Source organism: Aythya fuligula, chromosome 2, assembly GCF_009819795.1.
Source record: "Aythya fuligula isolate bAytFul2 chromosome 2, bAytFul2.pri, whole genome shotgun sequence".
Taxonomy (NCBI): Eukaryota; Metazoa; Chordata; class Aves; order Anseriformes; family Anatidae; genus Aythya; species Aythya fuligula.
Window position 1 is genome coordinate 143,468,415 of NC_045560.1, and position 16,102 is coordinate 143,484,516.

At 36.9% G+C, this 16,102-nt stretch overlaps 1 protein-coding gene across 1 annotated transcript in view; it reads right to left on the minus strand.

Moving 5' to 3' along the window:
* Positions 1-16,102, minus strand: part of CSMD3 (CUB and Sushi multiple domains 3) — a 681,859-nt gene that overhangs the window by 576,201 nt on the left and 89,556 nt on the right. Inside the window, exon 2 of the mRNA XM_032181613.1 lies at positions 14,009-14,231. Within this exon, the coding sequence (XP_032037504.1) occupies positions 14,009-14,231 (223 nt within the window). The remainder of the gene's footprint in view (positions 1-14,008; positions 14,232-16,102) is intronic.

Sequence of the window (16,102 nt, forward strand, 5' to 3'; positions counted from 1 at the left end):
AAGATATTCTGTTACATTTGCTGTAAAGAGGTAAGAAGATACAAATACTGTTTGTCTCTTTATATACTATTAGACAATAGCTATGCTTGTATAAATGCAAATAGTTCTGCCAGGTCTGCACCCAGTTTGTACTTTAAATGTGGGATAGGATTAAATAAAAATAAATATATAAAACAGATTTGAGTCCACTTAGCAATTAATATATTTTGCTGTTTTCAATCATTAGGCTAGGCTGTGTTGTCTTAATTCTACTTTATGAATGATTTTTGACATTTTGACATTTAATATAAATTAATCTTTGTAAACAGTATCAGATGGTGGAGTAAACAAGACTTTTAAAGGAAATAATCATTACTGCAGACAGGATACTGCACAAAAAAAAAAAAAAAAAAAAGATGTGTTAGCTACTTATATTTCATGCCAACATAAGCTGTCACAGTTGTAACTTTTTGCTACTCATAATAATAATCAAACAAACTAATCTCCACAGGAATTTTCTAATGTTTTCATTGACTATCTATTGTCTGAGTATATTACTGTGTAATAAAAGTTCTGTGTATAGCTTTTCCAAACCACTGAGATAACTATTGCAAAGCCTGTAATGCAAATATTATTATCAGAACACCTCGAGTACTGTGTGCAGTTCTGGGCACCACAGTATAAAAAGGACATGAAACTTTGTTTTATGGCAAAACCAGCTTTCAGAAGGATTTGGATGATTTTCTTACCTTTCTCAAAAACTTCTGCTGTGTTGCCCCATGCAACAATGTCATCAATGTATTGCAGATGTTCAGGAGTTTCCCCCTGTTCTAGTGCAGACTGGATCAGTCTGTAACAAATGGCAGTGACATGTTGTCATCCCAGGAGCAGTCAATTACAGGTGTACTGGCTGTCCCTGCAAGTGGAAGCAAACTGTGGCCTGCAGTCTGCTGCCAAAGGGATTGAGAAAAATGCATTACAGATATCAATTGTGGCATACTGTTTGGCTGCCTTTGACTCTAGTTCCTACTGAAGTTCTAGCATGTCTGGCATGGCATCACTCAGAGGCGGTGTGACTTCATTCACACCATGATAGTCCACTGTTAGCCTCCACTCTCCATTACACTTTCACACTGGCCATACGAAACTATTAAAGGGTGAGTGAGCCTTGGCAATAACTCCTTGGCTCTCCAGTTGATGAATCAGCTTATGGATGGGAATCAGGGAATATTAGTTGGTGCAGTATTGCTGCTGCTGCACTACTGTAGTAGAGATCATCACCTACTATTCTTCAATGCTCAGCAATCCCACAATAGAAGGGTCCTCTGAAAGGTGGGGCAAGGTAGGCAGCTGCTTAATTTCCTCTGTCTCCAAGGCAGCTGTACCAGACGTACAACAGTACCCTTTGTGTCCTTGAGGTAGTCTATGCCAAGGATGCGTGGAGCCTCCAGGCCAGTTAAAATGGTGTCCTTTTGCCATTCATTCCCAGTCAGGATCATGTCAGCCTCCAATACAGTTAGCTGTTGGGATCCTCCTGTCACTTCAGGATTTTGTCCCTCTATAGACTGATGGCATTAGGATACACTGTGTAACAGTGTCCACTAGAGCCATATACTCCTGAGTGTCTGATGTACCAAGACATTGAATCCACACAGTCCCATAAACAGTTATCCCTTTCCTGCACCTGGCTGGAGGTAGGGCCCCTTTAGTTCTGGTCATTATATTCATTACTCTCTTCTTGAAAATGCAAGTCAGAAGTCCCTTTATTAAAGTCAGAAGTAAGATCAACCCTTTTACTCTGTCTGGGGAAGTGCCCGCTCAAAACTGGAGCTGCAATTTTCCTGGAAGAACACACTTTTTTGATTGTTTTTCCTTGCAACTCATGTACCCATGTTTCTATGGTTGAGGTAGATTTTCCATCCCACTTCCTCATTTCCTCTCCATGCTCTCACATGTGAAATCACAGGGTGGCACAAGGTCTGTATACACTATATCCGGTCTCTTGAGAAGAGGAATGCTTATTTCTAATAGCTGAGATAGTGGACTGTAGAGATGCGGAGTAGGAATTGATGGAACTACCAGGACAGATTCTTCACAGCCAGATGAAGGCCAGTAGGAAGGAAGAGAGACTTTCTTCATATTTTTGGAGTTGGCCAGAATTCATCCACTGTTTGTCCCTCTCCGTCTTTACAGGTCATTACTATCAATGACTTAACATAAGTCATTGATGGTGTGTTCCATAAAAACTTCCACCACATGGGTTATGTGCACTTGACTTTATCTGAATATTTGGATAATTGTCCATTGTCCAGATCATCATAAATCACCTCCAGGCTATTTTCCTCAAGTACTGGTATGTACTTGACTGACTCTATGGTGGTCCACTTGCCTGACTGACATACAACATCTTCCTCAAAGGGATGCCTTTCACACAGAACCACATGAAATCATCTAGGTTGGAAGACCGCCAAGATCACTGAGTCCAACCTCTGACCTGACACTAACCAATCCGCTAATAAAACATATCTCTAAGCTCTACATCTAAACGTGTTTTGAAGACCTCCAGGGATGGTGACTCAACCACTTCCCTGGGCAGCCTGTTCCAACGCCTAACAACCCTTTCGGTAAAGAAGTTCTTCCTAATAACCAACCTAAACCTCTCCTGGTGCAACTTTAGCCCATTCCCCTGTGTCCTATCACCAGACATGTAGGAGAATAGACCAACCCCCACCCTGCTACAGCTTCCTTTAAGGCATCTATAGAGAGCTATAAGGTCACCCGAGCCTCCTCTTTCCCAGGAGGAACAATTCCATCTCCCTCAGCTGCTCTTCATAAGACTTGTTCTCCAGACCGATCACCAGCTTCATTGCCCTTCCCTGGACCTGCTCAAGCACCTCGATGTCCTTTCTGTAGTGAGGGGCCCAAAACTGAACACAGTACTCGAGGTGTGGCCTCACCAGAGCCAAGTAAAGGGAGCCAATCTTTTCCCTAGTCCTGCTGGCCACACTGTTTCTTATACAAGCCAAGATGCTGTTGGCCTTGTCCACCTGAACACACTGCTGCCTTCCTACCCTCAAGGAGATCAACACATGCACCTAACTTGGTGTCGTCTGCAGACTTACTGAGGGTGCTCTCATTAACCTCATCCAGATCACTGATAAAGATGTTAAAGAGAACTGGACCTAGTACTGAGTCCTGGGGGACTCCACTAGTGACCGACCTCCAGCTGGATTTAACTTTATTTACCACAACTCTTTGAGCCTGGCTATCCAGCCAGTTTTTAACTAAAAATTCCTTCATACTTAACAGGACCCTCATACTTAACCCTCTTGAGGCTGAGGGCTTGTGCCCCTTTTCTTATCACTTTGTCAATGCTCCCTTCCCTAGAGAGGGATCCCAGCTGCTTGGCTTCTTTGCTCTTTAGTTCCATTCTGCTGGCCCCCATTATCCCAGAACTGGAACTGCCAGGTGACAATGTGCTTGCCTGGATAATGGATGAAATCTTTTTGCATATCTCACAGATCACCCAGGGATAGGAATCAGGTGGTTACTGCCTCATTTATGAGTTCTCCCTTTTTCTTTTCTGTTCTTGTGATGGTCCTGCTTTGGAGTAGTCTTCTTTATCAAATTCCTCCTCATTCCCCTTCTTTGTAGGAGTTTCTTCCCTTATTAAATGAGCTGATTTTCACACCCATTGTTTCTTCTCATGTATGAGGATGATCAGAAATGACTGATATTGGTATGAGTAGGTTCTCTGGTTCAGCTGCAATGCCTGTTGCAAGGCTGCAGTAGCCGCAGAACAGCTGTAGAGCCTGTTACAGGGGTTGGAGTGGCCTCAGCACCTGTTGTTTTGCTGTCAGATCCAGAGACATTCTTTTCCCCTTTGGGGTGCTGAATAATGTTGAATAGCATTCAGTAAGTATGGGCCAGGCCCCAGCACATTGCAGTGATTATAATTTTACTTCATTTATTTATTTATTTATTTATTTTTAATTATTTTACTTTTTAAATTTATTTTACTTTATTTTTTTTTAATTTATTTTTTTTAATTTATTTTACTTTAATTATTTTACTTTTTTGTTTGTTTGTTTGTTTGTTTGTTTTTTTTTTCCAGGATTCTGAACTTTTTCAGGGGTGAAATTCCAAAACACTGGAGGTGTTGACTGTCTTAGGTACCTGTTCATACTATCCCCTGCACCCTGCTACTCATAACTATCCAGCCTTAGGGCAGATCTCTCATTGGTATTCTTAAAGAGTTTTTTAACCTTAAAACCTGAAGCACATTCAGGAGACATAGCAATAGGAACATGATGGTTAGAACATCCCAAGCATATCCAAAATTCCCAACACCTGTTGTAATTAACCTGGAGAAGAAGTAGGAGGTGAAACAGTAAGAGTATGTGAAGGAGTTAAGGAAAGTGGGCCACACTGGCTGGTTGAAAAAGATTGGAGAAAAAGAGAGTGTAATTATTAATAGCTTTGGAAAGATGGTTCCCAAAGAGCAAAGATGATGACAATGCTGAGTACAAATACCAGATTAGTTTCATGACCTGCAATTTTATTATGTCTTAAGCCAGTATTACATGATACAGCAAAAGGGTAACCTTAATTCAGCCCCCAGGGGTGATCAATGTTATAGGGAGCAGAGAGCAAGTAAGGTACAACATAAAATGACTGTGAGAACAAACAAACATACACACACAGAAATCAACATTGAAACCAGCAGCTTTAAACTAATATAGTGTTTATAACAAATGTGTTTTAACTTACTGTGGTCAGATCCATCACTATCTCAACATTTTTTGTCCCAAGCTGAGTGCCAAAAGTACTGTTGTGGTTTAACTCAGCAGGCAGCTAAGCACCACACAGCTGTTTGCTTACCTCCCCCTTCCCCACAGTGGGATAGGGGAGAGTATCAGAAAAAAAAGGTAAAATTTATGGGTTGAGATAAAGACAATAGAATAGGATCAGGAAGGGAAAATAATAACAGTAAAAATAATAATAGTAACAATAATAGAGGAGAATTATACAAAGCAAGTAATGAACAATGCAATTGCTCACCACCCACCAACCAATGCCCATCTCATCCCTATAGCACTGGCAGCCCCTCCCCCAGGCCAACTCTCTCCAATGTTATTGTTCAGCATGATGTGATATGGTATGGAATATTGCTTTGGCCAGTTTGGGGCAACTGACCTGGTCTTGCCGCCTCACTGGCAAGGCAGTGGGAGAAGTCGAAAAGTCCTTGACTTAGTGCAAGCACTGTTCAGCAACAACTAAAACAGTGTGCTTGAGCAACCTGATCTAGTGAGAGGTGTCCCTGCCCAAGGCATGAGAGTTGGAATTGTATGATAATTAAGATATCTTCCTACCCAAATCATTCTACGAGTCACAGAATCACAGAATTGTCTCCATTGGAAGAGATCTCAAGATCATCGAGTCCAACCTCTGACCTAACACTAACAAGTCCTCCACTAAACCATATCACTAAGTTCAACATCTAAACATCTTTTAAAGACCTCCAGGGATGCAGGTCAACCACTTCCCTGGGCAGCCCATTCCAACGCCTAACAACTTTTTCGGTAAAGAAGTTCTTCCTAATAACCAACCTAAACCTCCCCTGGTGCAGTGTTAGCCCATTCCCCCTCGTTCTGTCACCAGGCACATGGGAGTCTATGATTATATTGGCCTTATTCTGTTCCAAAATCTGAAACACAACACTATCCCAGCTACTAGGAAGAAAAATAAATCTATCCCAGCTGAAACCAGGATACTAGTATACTGTTGATATTAAACTGTACTTAAATAAAATAAAATATTACAATTTATATTTATATGAATAATTTGTATGATAAAATGTTCATTTCAAACTGTGTAACATAATCCATGCATATAGTGTATAATGTAATCTAATCTATAGTAGCTGCTTTTCAGTAATAAGCTATCACATTCACTACTAAAGACAAATATTAGAGAGACAGAGGAATGTTCTCCAGTTTAAGCCTTCTCCAACCATTACTTAATTCAAATTAGTGTACATATAAATACACACACACATGCACGCATTTGCACACCAATTTATATGTTTTCTTTTTGTTTGTTTGTTTGTTTTGTGTTTTTTGTTGTTTGTTTGTTTGTTTGTTTGTTTTTGGCTTTCTGCAGGAATATCAGTTAAAATAGAATGAACATGACTTTCTTCAAAAATAGAGACAGACTATTCATATAGTAACTCAGCATTCAGAGACAGGAGTAATAATTTATAATAACATATATCTATAGATATAGATATATGCTGGTCTAGGTACATTCTGGATCAATTATCAACTTTTTGACGTATGAGATATTGATAATTCCAACTACAGAAATACAAGCTGAATTTTCTCCATGTAAGCAAGTCAAATAGTAATACACCACTGCAATACAATGACTTTTTCCTATACACTATAACTTTCTGGGACAAGATGGTTATTGTGAACTACACTTCTTTCTGCTTACATAGCTGGAAACAGGTGGAAAACTAATGATCACAGATTGGTATGCTGTGGCATAATGTCATAAATTAAGTGGTCTCAACAATAATCAACTTTGCTTCCTAGACTTTTTCATGCCCAATAAAACAATTAGCAAAGCAAAACACAATGAATAATATTTAGCAGAGGTAGTTTTTCAAGATGACCACATTCATCTCCTGTTATTTGAATTCTTTATTTGTAAAACACCAGTTATCAGCCTTTCCAAAAATGTTAATAGTTCTCAGAGGCTATAAAAGAGGTTTTTCTTCCATTACACAAAAGGTTAAGTAAGCAAGGTAGTGCAATATCCATCAGCTATTTCAAAGTATTCAAACTGCTCATGGAGCAGATTATCTTGAGTGTCATCACATGGCACTTGCAGGGCAAGCAGGCGATCAGGCCCAGTCAGCATGGGTTTATGAAAGGCAGGTCCTACTTGATGAACCTGATCTCTTTCTGTGATAAAGTGACATGTTGGGTGGATGAGGGAAAGGCTGTGGATGTGGTCTACCTTGACTTCAGCACGGCCTTTGACACCATTCCCCACATTCTCCTCAAGAAACTGGCTGCTCATTGCTTGGACTGGCATATGCTTTGTTAGGTTAAAAACTGGCTGGATAGCTGGGCCCAGAGAGTTGTGGTGAATGAAGTCAAATCCAGCTGGAGGCTGGTCACTAGTGGCATCCCCCAACACTCAGTACTGGGGCCAGTCCTCTTTAATATCTTCATCGATGATCTCGATGGAGGGATTGAGTGCACCCTCAGTAAATTTGCTGATGACACCAAGTTAGGTGTGTGTGTTGATCTGCTCGAGGGTAGGAAGGCTCTGCAGGAGATAGATAGGCTGGACAGATTGGCTGAGGCCAACCGTATGAAGTTCAACAAGGCCAAGTGCCTGGTCCTGCACCTTGGCCACAACAACCCCATGTAGTGCTACAGATGGGGAGATGAGTGGTTGGAAAGCTGCCTGGCAGAGAAGGACTTGGGAGTACTGCTGATAGTTGGCTGAATATGAGCCAGCAGTGTGCTCAGGTGGCCAAGAAGGCCAACAGCACCCTGGCTTGTATAAGAAACAGTGTGGCCAGCAGGACTAGGGAAGTGATTATCCCCTCTGGTGAGGCCGCACCTCGAGTACTGTGTTCAGTTTTGGGCCCCTCACTACAGAAAGGACATCGAGGTGCTCGAGTGAGTCTGGAGAAGGGCGATGAAGCTGGTGAGGGGCCTGGAGAACAAGTCCTACGAGGAGTGGCTGAGGGAGCTGAAATTGTTCCTCCTGGGGAAGAGGAGGCCCAGGGGCAACCTTATTGCTTTTTATAGGTATATTAAAGGAGGCTGTAGCGAGATGTGGATTGGTCTATTTTCCCATGTGCCTGGCGACGGGATGAGGGGAAGTGGGCTAAAGTTGCACCAGGAGAGGTTTAGGTTGGATATTAGGAAAATTTCTTTACTGAAAGGGTTGTTAGGTGTTGGAATGGGCTGCCCAGGGAAGTGGTCGAGTGACCATCCCTGGAGGTCTTCAAAAGACGTTTAAATGTAGAGCTTAGAGATTTGTTTTATTAGAGGACTGGTTAGTGTCAGGTCAGAGGTTGGACTCGATGATCTTGAGATCTCTTCCAACTTAGATGATTCTGTGATTCTGTGTGTGCGTGTGAAACTGACCATACCAGTTACTTCAGATAAAGATATCCCTTTCAAGTTCAGCAATGGAAAAGTCTCTTCCTAAGTTCAGTGAGGAATAAAATTAACTACATCTTAAATAATGGCTACAAAATTTTATTTTTATTTTTATTTTCATTTGATCTTTACCATTTAACCTTGGACATCCTTCTAGCCAAGTGAATATCTAATCCATTTTTTCCAAACTTGTTAAAATTTTGGCCTCTTTGTAGTAATGTAAGCAGAAGTTCAAGAGGCCATATTTGCCTTTTCTGAACAAGCACTTTCTTATATCAGTTTTAATTACTTTTTTTTACCTTTCACTTTCAATGAGCATCTGGAAATTTAACATCATACCAAAATATGTCCAATAATATAACTTATTTGGTGTGAGCTGAGATTTTCTTAGCTTTGTGTTTATAATCACAATGCTAAACATTTTATTACTTCAATGCATTTTCTTCATGAAGCAGTCCTTTCAGATTGCAAGACAAATCTCCATTTAAATGTCTTGCCTGCTCAACACCCATATCTCAGAGCTAAAATCCCAAATGTCTATTTACCATTAAATTCTGCTACATTTGTTTCAATTATCTTTTTTCTCTTATCTGCAAGCCTTATTGTGTTCATTGCCGCATGTTCAGACAGTTTCTAAGAATATACATATTTTTGGTTTACACTTTTGCTTTATTTATTTTTGTTCATATAGTGTAATTTTTCTTACTTAGATTCAATCACCTTATCTATCTCATCATTTTCCTCATTGCTTGCTGGTTCACGATGCCTTTGTTCCCTGTTTTTAATTGCTATTATTCCCTCCCTCAGTCTGCACTGGTCTTTGATCTTTTTTTCCTTATTTCCTTACCTCCTCATTGATCTTTGATTGGAACTTACACTGTTTTATTTTCTCTTTCTTTGTAAAAGGAGACTGTCATCCTATTTGTTTTTGTTCATTGGTCACTAAATTCCAAAGTGAAATTCTTTTCTTCCTTTGTTGTTTTCTCTTTCCATGCAAATAGTGGAGAAAGTTAGAGAATAGTGGCTCAACCAAAAGAAAAATCAATGATTCAGTTATCAGTGGTTTGAAGGTGTTTCCAAAATGCTGAATCCTTAATTTGATCCTAATCAACTCATGGTTTCTGCTCTGGTTGCTAATTTGGACAGAAAGTGAACAGTGATGAGAGAAAAAAAGTGCCTGTATTTAGAGCATAATAAAAATAAGTTGAGTGGAAAAACAACAAAGAGCTGTGGTTGCCTCTGATGGAAGGAAATCTTTATGAGAGATGCCTCTGATAAAGGAAGCTTTTTGAGATTTAGTAAATGTCCACTGTCTCCCTGTCAATAGCTATTATTTTACATCAACAGCCCCAAATGCTTAAACAGAAAAAGGAAAAAAAGTGAAAAAGGAAGCTTTGCACATTTTCAGTAGTCAAGATTATTTGGGAATAAACCCTGAATAATTGCAAATATTCTACTCTGACATATGCCTTAAAGGCTTAATAAATGAATAACCAAAGAGATTTTGTCTCTGACAGATTTAATCTAGAACCTCATTATTGTGGTTTTACCCAGCTGGGCAGCTGAGCTCCACCACAACCACTCTCTCACTTGCCCTCCTCAAAGGGAAAGGGGAAGAAAATACAATGGAAAGGGATCAAGGATTGAGATAAGGACAGGGAGATCACTTGACTTACTACTTACAAGCTAGAGCAGTGAGAAACAAAGGAAACAAATTAAAAACACCTTTCCAATAAAAACACCAATTCCAATATAATTGTAGCAGATATGCATTTTTTCTCTGCTTAAAATAGATCTGAATTTGTTTCATCAAATTCAATGCAATGTTAATTTCATTATGAATATTTAAAAATTAAATCAATTAACTGGTTACGTACTGGTAATTTTGGGAAACATATTTACTTGGAACTGTGAACAAAGTTTGGGTAGATAATCGCAAATTATTGTTCAATTATTTAAAACTATTTCCAATATCACACTACAAATTGGGGTAACTAATTAGATCAATAAATGATATTTTAAGGAAAACAAAAACAAAAACAAAACAACAGACACACACACACACACACAAAAAAAAAAAAAAAAAGGACATAAATACTCTGGTGTTTCCTGATAGTACATTAGATGTTATGCTCTGGAATTTCTTAAAAACTAAACTTACAAAAATTATATAGGTTGTAACGTAAAACAGTTACTAAGAAATGTTAGAACTGAGGTTGAAATTCTCTCAGTCACCTACAAATACATTGTATCACTGCCACTAATTGCATGTTTTAAAATTACTTGCTGTTTACATATAGTATTCAAGGACTGACATGAAGAGTACTCAAAGAAAAAATCATACAGTTAATCCCATACTTTATACAATATCTAAATGTTTCTGTGAACTTAATTATTTAATAGTTTTGTCCCAGATTTTTGTATATGGTATCAGAATCTGGAGGAACCCAACAGACCCTCCTTGCCATGACCAGCCTCAGTTGGGATTCCCACTCACTTTTGCACAAGGGTCCTGAGACTGTTACAGCTCACCCTGGGCTGTCCAGACCATGCCTCAGTGAGGCAGGTGCTTAGGGAGGTGCTCCTCCCTAGCTCTGTCCCTGTCCCTGCCTCATGTATGAGTTTTTTACTCCCAGATGAGATTGTTGGAGGGACCCTAGACCTGGTTCATCACTTGTAATGTCAGGGACTGTTACTCCTGTGACTAGTTCCCAGGACCCTGTTACCAGTTCCCAGGTCTGCACTTGCAGGATTGAGCCCTGCTGAGAGCACAGCCTGTATGTGGTCAACCTTGACACCCAGCTTTTACCCTTCAAGGAGCAATCCTGTTTCTGGTAATCCTTGATATATGGCACTAGCTACTACAGTGAATTATTTGCAAGTTTTACTAAAATTTGTTTTCATAATATGCAAGGGGTATCATTAGATGACTCCATGTGGCTTTTTCAAAACTGGTGGTTTATGTGGTGTTTTATCAGTTCAAAACACACTTTCCATTTATTTAACTTAAAAGTGAAATTTCTTATCATAAGTGCTTGTTTCTCAAGCTGAGCACCCAGAATTTTTAAAAAAATGTTATTGATATGCATCTTCAAAAAACTTGTTTGAAAACATCTAGTAACATACAACAACTTTTTGAAAGGCAGAACATTTATAAAAATGGAACAGGATTTCTACCTGAAAATACAACACTTTCACTCAGAATAGAAGTCAGAACTATTAGCTAATTTCCAAAATAAGATGTAATCAAAGTGGCAATTTTAAACCAATCACATAAAAACAAACCCTGCCTTTGTTTTTTTTTTCTTTTTTAACTAAATGTATCAACATGAAAGATACAGTACACAGAAGTGTCACAAAGATGCACAGGGAAGACAAGAATAAAAATAGTGACATGCTACAAGTAGACTAACAGGAATGAAATTTGCTGAAAGCTTATTTCAAATACAAGAAGTAATAATATTTTTTTCTGCTAATAGATTTTTTTTTTTTTTTTGTGGATGCTACAGAAATATGATTTATAGAAATATGTATCTATTTGTCTTCACAGCTTTATTCTAGATTTTCTGTATTTATAGTTTGAGGCAAGTATCTAGCACATTAAATATGTTTGATCAAGCATATACAATAAAATAATACATGAAAGTATAATATTGACTGTACACTTTCTTTAATGGCCTTATCTGATATGCTTCTCTTTCATTTGTGGATGGTTTAGCTGTCATTAAGTGCCATCTAAACTACATAACGTTGTTAAGCAATTTCTGAAGACAATCAATAACTACAAAATTCAACAAGATTCAATTTTGAGGAGAAAAATTAAAGGATATACAAAGCTGCATGAGGATGGAGTCAGAGGTCATGAGTTTCACAAACAGCCCAGATGGGACATTTCTTTATGTCATACAGAAACCATTTTCAATGAACAAATTGTAGTAGAAGCCAATGTCTGAGACCATTTTTTAGCTGTCCTGTTATGTACTTTGCAAATAGATGTGTATAATCCCCTGAGAATATTTTAGTCTTTAAGGTGATGGTGAATTGATTAAATTTTTATGAATGTCACTAGGTAATAAAACAAAATCGACTGTCATGTTAGAAAGAAACTTTCCACAAGAATCTGTATACCAGTAAAACTCTATTTAAGTAAATAACTTTTGCAAAAAGAAAAGTTCATGAAACATTATCTTACTCCTTCCTACAGTAATCTGAGAAAATAAACATCACCATGAAAGAACTAATAGAGCTTGCATAATTTCACTATTACTTTCTTAAATTAAAACCCAATACTCCAGTCTCACACAAATGTATACTTTTTTTTTTTTTTTTTTTTCCTTGCACAGGCAAAATCTCGCAAGTCTTGTGAAAAAATCTATTTCAAGACTTGTATGGAGACTTAATTGCATTTTCCTTTTTAAGTGCTGATTTATTCAACTGACTTCTACAGAATTCTTATCTATTTCCCTGCCATACTGTAGTGGCATTCTAAGTACCAAAACTTTGAGCATGCCAGACTTCCTTGACTTTGCTTTCAATATATCAAAAATAAAAAAATAAAAAAATAAAAGCATCCTAAAACTTCAGATTTGAAGGCTAAGTTTAATGTAAAAGGAATCCTGAATACATATATAAATATATGGAGATAGATATTTATATATATATGTTTGTACAGATAGGTGTACATAGAAGTATGCACATATGCAGCCACACAAATACCTTCTTTGTGGTTTGAACAAGTTATACAAATTACAAGGTATTACTTTCCTCTTTCTCACATCCTTCTAGCTTTCTTCACCTGTTTTCTCTGATGTTCATTAAGACTATAACTCAGTAAGAACTGTAATTCCTAATATTAATTATTAATTATTCTATTGCACTTGTACAGAATGTTGTTCACATGTTCCCTGGGATTACAGTTTACAGTATATTCACCAGTGGAAGTCCTGACTGACAATGAGGGTCTTACTTTTTGGACTCCTACATGAGATCAAATATCCATGTAAACTATTTTTTGAGGAGTGGGCATTAAGGAGGAAAGCAACATGTACTTGTGTCTTCTTCTTGTGGAAGACAACTCTCATAGTTATGGGTACCCTCTTTCCTGCAGCTGATATTAGAATTGCACACAAACACTCATGAAACAGGAAGTACAATGGGAAATATAGAAATACAAAGAAAACAACCTTCATTACAAATAAATTTCCCCATATCTGCTAGGTGTTATTCATTTGACAAACAGAATTTGCAACCTACACAGACATGAGTCAAAGAATTTTACAGTTCTAATTCCCCTCTAGTAATTTGTTACATTATCATTGTAGTGTACAGGTGCTGGACTGTTAGTCACTGTTAGACTGTGACCCATCAAGCTCTTGATTTTTCAAATATTTTTTTCACTGTTGAGATCCCCTCATCTTAGAAGTTTCTTATAAACAATAACAAAAATATATTTTCTACTTTAAAAGACATTTTGTTTTTCAAATTCCTCTTGAAAGCCTCCTATTGAAAAAAAATGAAAAAGTTCTACAACTCAGGGCGGTCATGCACCTTGAGACACACCATTTCATCCTCACTTTATGTTCATTCATACATGTATGTTTCTTAATTCATTGCATTATTGAGACAACAGATTTTATGAGGGCTAATGTTTTTAACACTTATTTTAAATGTAATTAAAACACATAATATACACTTAAAATCATTTTTAATTGATTAAAGAAAAGTTGTACCTTAAAATCTAAATAACAAATAATTAGTAATATAAAGGCATTAGTTTTAACTATTTTCTCAGATATTTTTAACATACGAATAGACGTTACATTTTAATAATGTTTATTATTTACCTTGTCCTAAAGTTTGCAGGATGAGGATGCCCATCATATAATGACAAATAATCATATTCTTCTTCAAGAGCAAAAGACTGAAAGACAATCTGTATCCTGTTTCTTTCTTCTGCTATTATAACCCATGTACAATTTGCACCATTTGGATATCCATATGGGAAGCCAGGGCTTTCTATAGTTCCATTCAGTCCTTTTAAAGTTCCACCACAGGTATAAATAAATCCTAAAAAAAAAACAAGCAAGGAAACAGAAGTTAGCAAAATGGGTTTTGTTTTGTTTTAATATCAAGCTTCAACAAAATGCCATTTCAATTCACAATTTCACTTTTATCAAAATACTTCTCACCAAGCTCTGGCTTAAGAAAGGTAGAGTCCATGATTTAATATAAATCATGGCTACTTAATTCAAAACCACCCCTACAAATGTGTTTTCCACACTGTTTATATAAAGACAAATGGTAGCATTTTCACAAATAAATATATACAGGTGTAAAACATATTTGCTCATCTATGAGAAAAACTATTTGCATAAATTCCTTTTTTTTTTTTTTTTTTTTTTTTTTTTTTGTAAAAAGCAAGAGGAACTCCATAGCAGTTAATGAATCCTATTCTACAGTTCTGCTGTAGTTCTGCTACAGATTATATCCATAAACCTTTTGCTGCTCCTCCCTAGATTTTGGGACTGGAAGAGGCTGAAAGGCTATTATGAGAAAGCTTTTTATAAACAATAATTCTGTTGTTTAAACTGTATGCTTAAAAGATCAAGATGAAATAGTCATCTGTTACATCCCTATGTTATCTCATGTAAAAACAACTCCACTGTGTATTTGTAAAACCAGAAAGAACTTATTAAGCTTTAATATATATAAATACAGTAGTAAGATGAACAACTTTTATGTTGACGACCAAGTGGATCAAAAAGATGGATCTGCAATGTATCCTCTTCAATGTGACTATCCCCAAATTCCTGAAATAGCTTCCACATACAAAATGTAGGACTATTGTTAAAAAATGTGAAAATTCTTCTTCTTCTTCTTCTTCTTCTTCTTCTTCTTCTTCTTCTTCTTCTTCAGAGAAAAACATTTGTTTAGGAAAAATGAGAAATCAATAATAATTATTAAAAAATAATGTATCCTGGCAGGACATGTTTTTCTTTTGCTCTAAGTTTCAGTTATAGCAGTTCCTAATTGCTTTCTCCAGGATTTCTGCTCTTTGATCCCTTAAAAAATTAAATTATTTTTCCCGTTTTGCCTTTTGTGCTCCAGAAACTTGTCTTCCCTAAGTGCATTCAGAGCAAGTGTCTTCCACTAAGAGGAGAATTTCACTGAGAGAGGCAGCTGCTCAGCATGCTTTTTCAGAGAAAGATGATATGCATTTCATAACAAAATACAAACAAGATGTCATCTCTTTATGTATATATTTGAGCTCATTAAATCATCTTCATTATGGCACATTCACAAGCATGTCTTCATGTTGAACATTTAAATGTGCAGAGATCCTTATTCTGAAGTGTGAAGTAGAAATCTCTTAAGATTATACACTTTGTATTGTAACACTACATTATTTTTTTTTGATAATAGAAGAGGAACATATACAATTTTATTTATTTTTCAAATCTTAGTTTTTTCATATTTATCTCCAACAGTAAGAAAAGATTACTTTTATACAGTATGATTACTATTTTACAGTCAGTATATCATAGATATGTAGGACAGAGGGAATGGAAAGTCCTCTTAGAGAGTAATTAGGGCTTTGTTTGCCTCATCTGACATGCATAATAAATTTTACCTTCTGCAAATTAGATTAGAGAATTCATTTTCATGTCAGTACCTATTATGACTCATTTGTTATTTTCATTGCTAGTAGTCTGTTTTATTTATTTATCTATTTCTGAATCTCTCCCTCATATACTGTTTTAGTTCTTCTTTATGTGTTATTATTTATTATTTAGGCTCAGTTGTTTTATTTAGCACTTTTAAAATCTTTTGGAACACAGTTTGTGCACAAGTCCCTTTACAAAATTAAACTTATCATATGACCCTCATCATACAACTCTAGCACCTTCCCCCAAACACAGTCACTGGAATAAAACATT